We start from the raw sequence: 13,050 nt of genomic DNA, 5'->3' as shown, positions 1-13,050 counted from the left end.
GTCTGCTGGTTGTAGATGCAAAGTTCCTGTATGGTTATAGATACTAACTTCCTTCCTTTAAACCCTTTTTGAAAAGGTTTCTTCACTTCCAAAAGTCCTAATTCAGTTCCCCCTCATGTGGGTTTCAGGAGACTAAAAAGAAATCCAAGAGTGAACCAGGGAGCCACAACACCTTGCATAAACGTTCCGGTGCCATGGTTTATGACCCATGCTGTGGTAAGGAGAATGTATGGGTTTGGGAGTGACAGAATCCCAGGACCTAGCTGAGGACAGGAAAAGCTGAACACGTTTGTCATTTGAGGACCTGCCTTTATCAGGCACTTGGAATTCCCCCTGGAATGCTTTGGTTTGGCTGGTCTACCATGTATCATCCTTCCATCAAATATTTACTAAGCACGCGAGCTGGGCCAGATGTTTGCTTCACATGGGGATTTGAGAGATGACCATGAACATGAGTCAGAGTCACTTTCCCCTCAGGTCCTACTTTAGAAAAGGCAGCAGTTTGAGGATGAAGAGCTAGCCCAGGTTATTGAAGAGAAGAGCCCTGAGGGCCCATCGGCCAGTAAGGCAGGAAGAGCCAGGGTCCCTCACCAGAGGGCCATGAGAGTTCTAAGGAAGCAGAGTCAGCCGCTTCTCAGCCATAGGTTAAAGTCTCAGGAGGTTCACACTATCTAGCCCCATCCAGCAGGCAGGGGCCAATTCTTGACAGGTGATCCTTTTCCTATGGTGTTCATGCCAGAGATAAGAGATTCCCCTTTTTGGAGCTCTTATCATGTCTGAGCTGAAGGATATACTTGCCCTGGTCCCTCTGACGTTTCTCAGCTTGAGTGCAGAATGGGAGGGAGGGAGAAAGAATCCCCCTAAACCTTGGAAGATTTTTCTGCCCTAAATAGACTGGACGTTGCTGTCTGTAATGTGAAAATAACTGTTGAATCATCAGAATTCACTCTGCAACCCTGGGGCACTGAGGGCTCGGGTGAGATGTTTCCTGAGAAGGATGCTGTTCTTGGTTTATCTCCCATCCCACTGAGCTCTCTGTTACCTAAAGTGTCTTCTAACCTGAAGATCTAAGAAGGCTCCTGACCTTCACATGGGAGGTAGACAGAACTGGGGCAGAGGTACTTGTCCAAGGTTAGCCCTGCATCCAGGGTGATAACCAGTCCCCTGAGTTTCATTCTGGTGCCTTCTGTTCCTTTTCCTGATGCCTCCAATAAGAGCAGCTTTGCTTGGATGACTGGGAGGCCCTTTGAATTGTGTTCTTAGAGCGGTGGCTTGTCTTCCTTGAGCTGAGAAAGACCTCATGCAAGAGATGATTTTTTGTTTCTTTTTTAAAAAAATTTTTAGGCCGTGCCGTGTGGCATGCAGGATCTTAATTCCCCAACCAGGGATCGAACCCGTGCCCCCTGCCCTAGGAGCATGGAGTCTTAACCACTGGACTGCCAGGGAAATCCTGAGGTTATTCTTGCATTGGATCTTGAATATGTGAGAGTGAGAGTTTTCCCAGTATGGACGAGAATTCCTGGAAACAGGAATAGGCTGGGTAAAGGCATCTTGGAGGAGCATGGCTGCAGGGAGGAGCATTGAGCAGTCTGACGTGGCTGTGGGGTCAGGTGTTTAAGGGAGAGAGGTAAATCAGGCCGAAGAGCCTGCTGAGATGTTTGATCTTTATCCTTAGTGGTGGTCGGTGATGCTCTACCTTAACGGTGCCCTGAAATCAATTGAGGAGCTTTTAAAAACCTAAAACCCAGGCTGCACCCCAGACCTGTCAAATCAGAGTTTCTGCTGTTAGTATCCAGGCCTCGGTGGTTTTTAGAATGCCCCAGTGCTTCCAGTGTGTAGCTAAGGTGAGGACGAGTGCTGTTAGGGAGCCAACACAAGTGCCGAGCAAGGGAGTTCCTTGATTAGCATTCCCTTTTACCATCATACCTCTGGTGGCAGGTTGGAAGATGTTCATTTAAAGAAAGGGAAACTGAGAAAGGAAAGAATAAGTGCATTTAGGGACTAGTTGGGGAAACATCTGATACAAAAGAATCATAGATCTAGAGGTTTTTTGGGAGGGAGGATGTTCATTTTCAGAAGCCAATATAGGTACACAGGGATGGCACAAGAAAGGAAGAGCAGTATTCGTAGACTGAAAAGGTAGACTTAGAGGTTCTTTTGCTACTATGATGTACAGGCACCTGCCCCTTAGGTTTCATGGAGGAATCCTGGATATTTTAATACAGACTTTATCTTAATCGCTAATTCTGTAATAGGTGTGGTCACAGTCCCAGGTGAACAGAATCACATGTAGAACTCAGAGGGCTTAACTCCCTTTTACCTGCCTCTAAGGTTCTGTATTGTCCTGGATGGGGAGTCACCTGTAGACTAGGGATCAACTAGAAGTCCCACAATGGGATATGAAATACCAATAAGAAGAGAATTGCATTGATTTTGTGGTCACTAGGTCACAGAACTCTACCAGGTCGGGAAAGTGACAAAAAACAGCAGCAGCAGATGAAGATAGAAGGCTCCACTTTGAAACAGGTGAGAGTGTCTGAGGGCCATTCTGCTAGGGCTGTTTCAGTTGTCTGTCACTGTATAACAAACCACCCCAAAGCAGAACCATAGTGGTTTGCTATTTCTCATGGTTCTGTGGGTTGACTGGACAGTTTTTCTGGTCTTGCTTAAGGTCACTCATGCAGCTGCATTCAGCTGGAGTCTGGGTTGGGGCTCTTGGCCAAACTGTCTTAGTTCTCTTCTATGAGGCCTCTCCATGTGGCTAGTTTGGGCTTCTTGACAGCATAGTAATCTCATGAAAGCACTTTCCTAGGGATGGGCCTGGAACTGGAATAGTATCACTTCTGCCACATTTTATTTGTCAAAAAAATCACAAGTCTAGTCCAGATTCAAGAGGAGAGGAAATCAACTCCATCTCTTGATGGAAAGAACGGCATGTGGATACAGGAATGGGAGGATTCTTGGCAGCCACCTTGGGAGGAATCTACCCTTAGCTGACAGCTGGAAATGGGGAAAACTGGGCTCTGGCTTCATCTGGTCAGCCTGGAGGTCAAAGAATGCATGACACAAGCTTCTCTCTTCAATCTCAGGAGGTGGCATTTTGTCCTGTCTTAGATATTAATTTCTCCAAGAAAAGCATCTTTTAGAAAAGCCCTTTGTTGGGCTTCCCTGGTGGCACAGTGGTTGAGAGTCTGCCTGCCGATGCAGGGGACGTGGGTTTGTGCCCCGGTCCGGGAAGATCCCATGTGCCGCGGAGCGGCTGGGCCCGTGAGCCATGGCCGCTGAGCCTGTGCGTCCGGAGCCTGTACTCCGCAATGGGAGAGGCCACAACAGTGAGAGGCCTGCGTACCGCAAAAAAAAAAAAAAAAAAAAAAGAAAAGCCCTTTGTTTCCTAAAGTCCTGATTCAAGTTTCCTTACATGTATGAATTTCAGGATTCCACAGAGAGACCTCAGATGGACTGCACTAAGAAAAACCTGGATTCCTTCCCTGGTAGGAAGAGTAAGATACTAGGGTGGAGGGACCTTAGTAAGTGAGGACAGGGAGAGCTGAACCTGTGCTGACCAGGATGGTTCACCTCCCTGGAGGGCAGAGCTCTCATCCCTCAGAAGAGTCCTAAAGACATTCCAGCCCTTCCTTTCTGTCTTGATTTTTCACAGTTAGTTGGGAGAAGGCTACAGGTGCAATTAATGGCTGGGTCTTTTTTTAGGTCCTGAATTATCCACAATAGGATGCACTAACAAGGACATCGGGACTCAGATGGAGATTTTGCTGGAAGCCCGAGAGGACCCCAAACAGTACTTTTAGAACAGGCTGGAACCCCTGAGCTCAAACTGCTGAGGATTCTTCAGGCCACTGATGAAGAGGATGAGGAGAACCAACCCTCTGGGGCACAGAGTGAAGAGTCTCTGGAGGCATAGGCGGAAGGCATCGTGGGGCAGCCTTATTCCAGAGCAGGATGCTTGGATTCCTGAGGACAGTGACCTTGGACATAAGGGCAGGAAGGAGAGGGGACTTCTACTTCCTGGAGCCTCTACCGGGGTCTGACCTTAGGGATTCTGTTTTCTTCATTCACTTCTACTTGCTTCTAAAATAAGCGAGGGAGAAAAAGCCCCACCCCTTTCTAACAGACTCTTTCTCTTCCATTAGGGCCAGGATAATACCAGTGATTAAATACAGCTGCTGCTTATCAAAAGCTTCATTTCTCTGTTTCTGGGTCACTTTTATCTACTCTCTGAAACTGAAAGGTTTCTAGTTATAGGAAGATGAATTTGGTCTGTGGGAACCCCTACTGAGTTGCTTTTCCTCTTATTCCCTGGAAATGGTTTATTTTGAGGATGGCATCTGCATCATCATCAAATAACATTCATTGTGCTGTGTGTCATGTGTAGTATTCTTTGTGTGGTAGAGGACTCTTATTAACCTAAAAGAGTCTAAGGATCCAGTTCCTAAGTTACTGAGTCCACAGGAAAATTTCAGTGATGTTCATAAAGACACAGAATTTCAGAGTCTCAGGGTTGCTTGTACTTGGTTTTTGGAAGGATTTCTAAAAATGTTTTTGTCTTTAAGCTTTTCAGTACAGAAAAATTTCAAAATTACATAAAAGAGAATAATATAAGGAAACTCTCATGTACCCAGTATCTTAGATTTGGGTATTAAAGGCCTGGACTCCATGCCCCATGAGTTGAGGTAAAGGCAGTTGGGGCCCCAGTATTCTCAGCAGCTCTACCCAAGGTAGAGCTTCCCTCCCACAATTAGGGGCTGGGTAGAAGAAGAGAGACTCTGCCTATGGGCTGTACTCACAGAACTTAGTCTCAGCGACAGGTAGCTATGGGCAGGATGAGAAATGACATTCTGTTCCTCCTAGAAAGTAGCCCTCTGACTTGGAACTAGGGAGCGAGGGAGCCCTGCATCCTTGGGCGCAGCAGTCTGGAGTCAAGTTGTCCCACTGAAGTGGGGGGAAAGGGCGGGGGAGTGGGCCTAGGGTCACATACCATAGACTCTTGCAGTTCTTACCGAGGTTTTGTAGATTTTCTTGAACAAGTGTTTCTTCGTTTCTTGTACGCACTTAGAGCCATTTCCAGAGACTTAAATAAATTAAAATAATTTTCATTAGTTTCACTGGAGAGCTGTTTGTGGAGCTCTTTGCACTGTGAGGCAAGAAGTGGAATTCTGGACTGGGCCTGTGAACGTTTTGTAAAGAGGAACTTACCCCTCATCAATTATTTGGTTGCCCTAAGTACAGTTCGTACAAGAAAGGCAGATTAAATGTTCTACTTTTTTTTTTTTTTTTTTTTTGCGGTACGCGGGCCTCTCACTGTTGTGGCCTCTCCCGTTGCGGAGCACAGGCTCCGGACGCACAGGCTCAGCGGCCATGGCTCATGGGCCCAGTCGCTCCGCGGCATGTGGGATCCTTCTGGACCGGGGCACGAACCCGTGTCCCCTGCATCGGCAGGCGGACTCTCAACCACTGTGCCACCAGGGAAGCCCAGCCCTTTTTTAACATTGTCTCAAAACAGACCAAATTAGAAAGCTAAAACTACTGCCTGTCCATTCTTCATCTTTTCCAAGCCAAATCAAAATTATATGACATCATTTGTGTTACTAGACTGAACTATATTTAGCTGAATCTTCATGGTGAGAGGAATCCAAGAGGCATTATATAGGCTGTTTTTCTGAAAATAATTATTTCTCAAATGTACATTACATTGCAGAATGACTCCTGTGGGCTAACTTAAAAATTTACAACTTTTTCCACTTCTCCTTAGCCTGCCCTTAGACCTGTCCTCCCGAGCAAACCCGATTTCCAATGGTCACTAGTGGGGTTGAGGATGGGCAGGGCTTAGCTTTAATTTGCTCATTTTATCTGAAGACTTAGAGAAGGTCTAACTATAGTAAAGCAACTCTCAGAAATTGGCACATTCGTTTAAGTCGTGATGATTAGTACAGAGTTACCTTTTGAATCATGACGTTTTGAGTGAGAAGATATTTGCTATCTGAATACTGGCCTTTGCTTGTATCTTCAAAGAGAGAAAAAATATTGTAGGCTGAAACTTGTTTCATCTTTGTTATGCCAGTCCCTCAAATTTGGATAATCATAAACAGAATTTAGGGAAATATAATCTACATACCACAATACAGTTTTCAAGGCACTTTATACCCACTATTTTTCTTGGTTCTTTGGCCAACTCTATAGGTAGGTGTGGATTGTCTCTGTTTTATAGTTTAAGAAACTCAGGCTCAGAATAAAGGGCTGATGATAGCCCATTTGGAGCCTTTGGGTGAATTAGAAAAAAGGGACCCTTTAAGACACTTTACTACTATCTGCTAAAAAATTATTTCAATGAATATACAAATCTACGGTGATTACAATTTGAGCAGCACCAACACCCCTGGTGTTGGTCCACTGCACAACAGTACCTGGTGGCCTTGCTGGAGAGGTTAAGTAGTTTGCCAGAAGTCAAAGGCCAGCAAGTGAAGGGGGTTGGGCTTAGAACCTGAGTCCTTGTCTCTTCCACTGTGTTCTGATGCCTCTCTGATTCCCTCTCTTTATGCACAGCTGACAATCTTAATCAGAAAGGAAGGATGAGGCCCTGTAGAAAAGAATTGACTGATGGGGAGAAGCCCTCATGAACCCTTTGTTTCAGCCTCCCGATGTTCTGAGAGAGAAGGAGCCAGGTAACTGTTGCTAACTGCCGTTTCCCCACCATCTGGGCCATAGGAATCAGGAGATCTGCTTTACACACTTGAGCAGACAGGAGGACTTAAGACTTGGTCTGTTTGAATACTGTCCGGGGAACCTTTTGTTCCTAAGAAACTAGATTCTGGGTTTTTTTTTTTTTTTTTGTTGTTGTTGTTGTTCTTTTCTACTTTCTTTGTGATCTCTACTAGGGATAGGCCACTTTATTTGCTCACCTTGGTTTTCTGAGCATACTTCCCAATGACACCTGGCCCAGTTTGACCTGTGTGCAGAAGCAGAGTCAGTGAAAGCATCTTCAGACATTCTGTGCCCATACTCTCATCCTTGCAGAGCCAGCTGTCTTTTGTTTTGCTATTGGTCCTGACATCTGGGGTAACAGACTCTGTTCTTCATTGCTTTTGGATTACAGAAAGCTCCCTTTGGAGGGAGGGAGTCAGGGTTTTCATTCACAGTGGCAGTGACCCTTAAAAAAATCAGTGTATTCAAATGTGCCTAAAGGAATTGTTCGCTAAATTAAGGACAGAAACGCCTCTTGCTTTCAGATGAAAATGATTAGAGGTTCTTTGGAATCCAGAAGAATGTGGGAGAAAAAAATTGTAAATTTTCAGTTGCTATAAGGTACTAAGTTATGAAATTAATTTGATTTTCTGTTTATACATTTATTTTAAAAATTTTAAGTACTTATTGTATGTTAGAGGATCAATCCCTAGATTATCTTGATAGAGAAAGGGAATGTTCTGGAGAGATGGTGGGGAGTCATTCATAGGAATACAGCTAGAAGTTTCACTGGAGAAAATGGTAAAGTTGTTTGAGACCACTAGGTGGTGATATTACATTATGAAAATGATATCCTTCTAAGACTGGAGACCTCTGGTTGTTTCTGAGACCGTCTGTATACACAGCCAAAGAGACTTCTTTGTGAGTAAATGGAGGAAAAGCTACATTTCACCCTTTACATAAGTGATCTAATTTAAGTGCTCAAGGGGACTGGAAGCTCCTGGAGGGATTGGGCTGGGTCTGTTGTGTCATGCTTATAGCCCCAGCTTATAGCTCCAGCATGTAGTAGGCACTCAGTAAATGAATGAATGAATGAATGAATGAGTCTTTGAACAATTTAGATTCTCATTAGAAGAATCATTTCAAGAGTGTGGAAAATTCTGGAACATGCACAGAGGCCTAGGATTTGGGGAAGTTGGGGGCTATTGATGGTCCTGACAGATCATCAGCTGGGCAGAGACTCAGGGAGGCAGCATTTGGGAAGGTAGAAACATCAAAAGCTATCTGAGGCTCTTCTATTGCTTTGTGTCTCCTAAATTTATCTTGATGAGATTTCACCTGTTTAATATAGGGAGGGTGTAAACCAACAAATTTGGATTTTTTTCTTGCATCTGTATTACTTCTAATGATGGCTCTGCCTTGGAAAGGATCTCCAAAAATAACTTACTCTTCTCTACCTCTCATTCATTGGTACAGTTGTTCATTCAGTAATTTATTTATTGTTCATTCATTCAGTCCACAAATATTAATTGAGCACCTATTATGTGCAAAGCACTGGTCTAGGCTGTGTGATCATCTCTGACCTTTTCCTATCACGGCCCCTTTGAGTTCAGGGAATCACCAAATCCTTTTAGCTATAGAATCCAAATTTATGCTCCTCTCTGTTCCTTCTGCTCTTACCCTAGTCCAGGCCTCCATCTTCTCTCATCTGGGTCACTGCATCAACCCCTGATCTTTACTGCTCCCATCCACTCTCCCATATTTCCAGTGTACAAATATGGTCATGTTACTCCTTTCCTTAAAACTCTCCCTTGGGGACTTCCCTGGTGGCACAGTGGTTAAGAATCCACCTGCCAATGCAGGGGACATGGGTTCAATCCCTAGTCTGGGAAGATCCCACATGCTGTGGAGCAGCTAAGCCCATGCACCACAACTACTGAGCCTGTGTGCCACAACTACTGAAGCCCACGCACCTAGAGCCTGTGCTCTGCAACAAGAGAAGACACCACAATGAGAAGCCCACACACCGCAACAAAGAGTAGCCCCCGCTCGCCACAACTAGAGAAAGCCCGCGTGCAGCAACGAGGACCCAAAGCAGCCAAAAATAAATAAATAAATAAAATAATTTTAAAAAACCTACCAAACAAAAAAACTCTCCCTTGCCCTCAGGGTCAAACCCAACCTCTTTTGCTTGTTTTACGAGCCTTACAAGATAGGGCTGTGACCTGGTTGGGCCCTACTTGTTTTCCTTAGCCCCAATTCCCTCAACTCTCACCTCGTTCTGTGTGCTCCAGTCAGATTTTTTTCTTTTGGTTCTTTTAATAAGCCCTGTCCTCTCTTACCTTTAGACTTTTTCTTCCCCCATACTCTTCCTTTAACCTATAAAATTCTTTTCTTCCTCCTTCTGCCTGGCGACTTTCTACTCATTCTTTAGATCTCAGCTCGTGTGTTACTGTTTTGGGGAGCTTTTTCTGAGCACTGTCACGGTGAGGTTCCACTCTTTCCCCTTTCCTCTCATACCCTTTCCTCACAGCTTGTCCGTTGTCACCCTCCACTGCCAGACTATCAGTTCTGTGATTGGCATCTGTCTTCACTGCATATCTTTACCACCTGGTTGACTGCCTGGCACATTGTAAATGCTCAATAACATATGCTGAATGAGTGAATGAATAAAAAACACAGTGACATAACTCCTCCACTGGGGTACATTTAATGTAGCAGTGTGAGCTGAGTGGTACAAAGAAGGAGCTATAAGAAGGTAAGAAGGAAGGGGTACTTTGGGTGTTACCATCTGAGGCTGAATTAAGTTTTGGCAAGTGGAGATGTTTGTGGAGGTGGCCTTTAGGTAGAGGGAAGTGGGAAAAATTTGGGGGATAGGCAAGGGGTGTAGTGTTCCTGTCTGGGAAGAGTGGAATGTAGGACTGGAGATAACTTGTGACTAGATAGTTTAGGGCCTTGAATGCCAGCCTGGAGAGAGTGGACTCTATCTGATAACACTGATGGCTTTTGAACAGAGGAGTGATAGGACTAAATTAGTGCTTTAGAAAATGTTAATCTAATGGCAGTGAAACAAGAATTGGAGAGAGACCAGCTCTGTGTCATAGGAGGCTGTCATAGAAGTCAAGATGGGAGGTGACCAGGGCCTGGATCATGTACATGGCAGTAATATTGGAGACAAAGGGAAGTTGTGCAGAGGAAGAATTAAGAAGCTGGAAAGTGGAAAGAAAGAGTGAGGGAGAGGGAGGAGTTGAATTTTCAGCCTGACAGTGAGGTGCTGTCATCAGAAATTGTGAAGTTAAAAGGAAGAACCAGTTTAAGGGAAGATAAAGGAATTCATTCATCAAACCTTTCAGTGGAGTTCTAGCTATCTATGCTTTTCACTTACGGAAATTCAGTCAGTGTGTGGGGCTAAAACATGAAGCACAAGTGTGAGGGAGTGACAGACTATAATGCAGCTGGTGGGGGCTGTTCTGGCTCTGCACTCAGTGAAAATACATCCCGGAGGGAATGCAAGGCGGAGAAGGTGAATTTGCTCTTCCCCTTTTGATTCACAATACCGTGTGCATTTTATGGGTGACTAAGGGCTTATTTGAGGGTAATTTTGACTATTCACAGTCTATGCTTTATATGCTGATTTAGATCTGCATTCCCTGGCAAGATTTGCCTTTCTAAAATGTGTGCCAGACTAGGCTTGGCAGTAGCAGCTACTAAGAAGACACATCTCAGTTGCTGCATTAGAGTTGTTCACAGTTCGCTGGGTAGAAAGATATGAAAGCAGACAATTAGGGCTACAGTCTAGGTGAGCTGTCGGGGAGAGGGTGGGTGCAGAGAGGAAGGAGATTTTTGGTTAGTTTGTCAAAGCATAGGTGGCCCTGGGCCCTGGCGTTGCAGAGAAATCCAGGAGTCATCATCAGAACAGGTAGCTGAGAGTAAAAATAAGAGTGGATGAGATCTCAGAGGGGGAGAATATTGAAGAAGGAGGGAAACTGAAGGGCACAACTGGGTAGCATACTCTCATTAGGAGGCAGGAAGAGCCATAAAATAGAGGAATTTTCAGAGAAGTGGGAGGAAAACTAAGGCAAGGGGGATGAGGACTGAGAAGAGGCAAATGATATTCAGAATATGGAAGTCAATGATGACCTCTGAGTGAACAGTTTCAGTAAGTGGTGGGAGGAGAAAAAGGGTCCAAGAGTGATTGGTAAGAACCTGGAAGCAAAAGGAATACATGCCACTGCTCTCAGTTCCAGTTCCAGTAAAACCAACCTAGATCTATTCCCTAGTTCCCAAGGAAGTTCCCTTGGAGAATGTTTGGGATCTCTAGATGCCATGACCTCTGTCCCTGTATGATCTGCTACTGTCCACTGGAAGACAGTTCATCATCACATTACGTTGATCCAGAAAAAGGCTTTGGTCTCCATAAGCTTTATATTCAAGCTTGAGTGTCATCCATCTGAGCCACAGATCTCAGCTGTGGTTGTTGCATTTTATACTAAATATATCCATATTATTTTCTTCCATAAGTAGAATCCACATTCCCTCCTGACTGCAAAAGCTAAGTTGCTAATAGCTTTCCTGGAGTTTGCTTCTTGCAATTACCTCATCAGAATTTAGACAAGACAACATATAACAATTTATTCCAGGATGCAGGGAGCTCTGGGTGTTTTTTTTTTAAATTTATTTTATTTTTGGCTGCATTGGGTCTTCATTGCTGCGCGCAGGCTTTCTCTCGTTGCGCCAAGCGGGGCTACTCTGTGTTGCGGTACGCAGGCTTCTCATTGCCGTGGCCTCTCGTTGTGGAGCACAGGCTCTAGGCGCATGGGCTCAGTAGTTGTGGCATGCAGGCTCTAGGGTGCAGACTCAGTAGTTGTGGTTCATGGGCCCAGTTGTTCCACGGCATGTGGGATCTTCCTGGACCAGGGCTCAAACCCTTGTCCCCAGCATTGGCAGGTGGATTCTTAACCACCACGCCACCAGGGAAGCCCTCTGGGTGTTTTTCTAAGTTAATCATTTATTATCCTAGTTATAGTGTTGTTTTATTTTTTTTATTTTTAATTAGAAAAATTTTTTTTATTTTTTGCAGCATAAGAACAGTAACGGTTTTGATTCACTTTATTTACTTTTTTAAACACCTTTATTGGAGTATAATTGCTTTACAATGCTGTGTTAGTTCCTGCTGTATAACAAATTGGATCAGCTATACATATACCCCCATATCTCCTCCCTCCCACCCTCCCTATCCCACCCCTCTAGGTGGACACAAAGCACCGAGCTGATCTCCCTGTGCTATGTGGCTGCTTCCCACTAGCTATCTATTCTACATTTGGTAGTATGTATATGTCAATGCCACTCTCTCACTTCATCCCAGCTTACCCTTCCCCCTCCCCGTGTCCTCAAGTCCATTCTCTACGTCTGTGTCTTTATTCCTGTCCTGCCCCAGGTTCTTCAGAACCCTTTTTTTTTTTTTAGATTCCATGTGTATGTGTTAGCATTTCTCTTTCTGACTTACTTCACTCTCTATGACAGTCTTTAGGTCCATCTATAGTGTTCTTTTAAAGAGGTTTAAATAATAGGAAAAAACCCTCTTTTATATGTACCCATATAGTTACCATTTCTGGTGTTCTCTTCATTCCTTTTGTAGATCAAGATTTCCATATGATATTGTTTTCCTCCTGCCTGAAAGACTTTAGCATCTCTTGTAGTGCAGGTTTGTCGATGATGAATTCTATCAGCTTTTGTAGGTCTGAGAAAATCTTTATTTTCGCCTTCATTTTTTTTTTTTTTTTCCTTTTTGCGGTACGCGGGCCTCTCACTGTTGTGGCCTCTCCCGTTGCGGAGCACAGGCTCCGGATGCGCAGGCTCAGCGGCCATGGCTCACGGGCCCAGCCACTCTGTGGCATGTGGGATCCTCCCAGACCGGGACACAAACCCGCGTCCCCTGCATCAGCAGGCGGACTCTCAACCACTGCGCCACCAAGGAAGCCCTCGCCTTCATTTTTAAAAGATATCTTTGCTGGGTATAGAATTCTAGGTTGACAGTTTTTTTCTTTAAAGTTGTTACTTCACTGTCTTCAGGTACATATTTCGGGTAAGTCCGATGTCATTCTTTTCTTTGTTCCTCTGTATATAATGTTTTTTCTTGCTGCTTTCAAGATTTTTCTTTTTGTCACTGGTTACTTAGAAAGCTTTTGATCTTTTTGGGTCTTGCTTTTAGGGTTTTTTAGATGAGAACAGAGCATCATTTAGTCTAGGGCTAATTATTCCCCACAACTGGGGTAAAACCCTTCTGAGTACCTACCCAATGCCCCATGAATTAGAAGGTCTTTCCACTCTGGCTGATGAAAATAAGAGCTAATC

At 44.5% G+C, this 13,050-nt stretch overlaps 1 protein-coding gene across 7 annotated transcripts in view; it reads left to right on the top strand.

The window, feature by feature from the left end:
* Positions 1-13,050, top strand: part of RGS3 (regulator of G protein signaling 3) — a 160,276-nt gene that overhangs the window by 12,360 nt on the left and 134,866 nt on the right. For 6 of the 7 annotated variants that reach the window (XM_082613111.1, XM_082613101.1, XM_082613113.1 and 3 more), the window contains 2 exons: positions 129-216; positions 2,447-2,526. In XM_082613111.1, coding sequence (XP_082469237.1) covers positions 129-216; positions 2,447-2,526 — 168 coding nt within the window. The remainder of the gene's footprint in view (positions 1-128; positions 217-2,446; positions 2,527-13,050) is intronic. The other variant, XM_082613114.1, reaches the window with a different exon arrangement.

Source organism: Mesoplodon mirus, assembly GCF_964341445.2.
Source record: "Mesoplodon mirus genome assembly, chromosome: 1".
Lineage (NCBI taxonomy): Eukaryota > Metazoa > Chordata > Mammalia > Artiodactyla > Ziphiidae > Mesoplodon > Mesoplodon mirus.
This window is presented reverse-complemented; position numbering and strand designations above follow the sequence as displayed.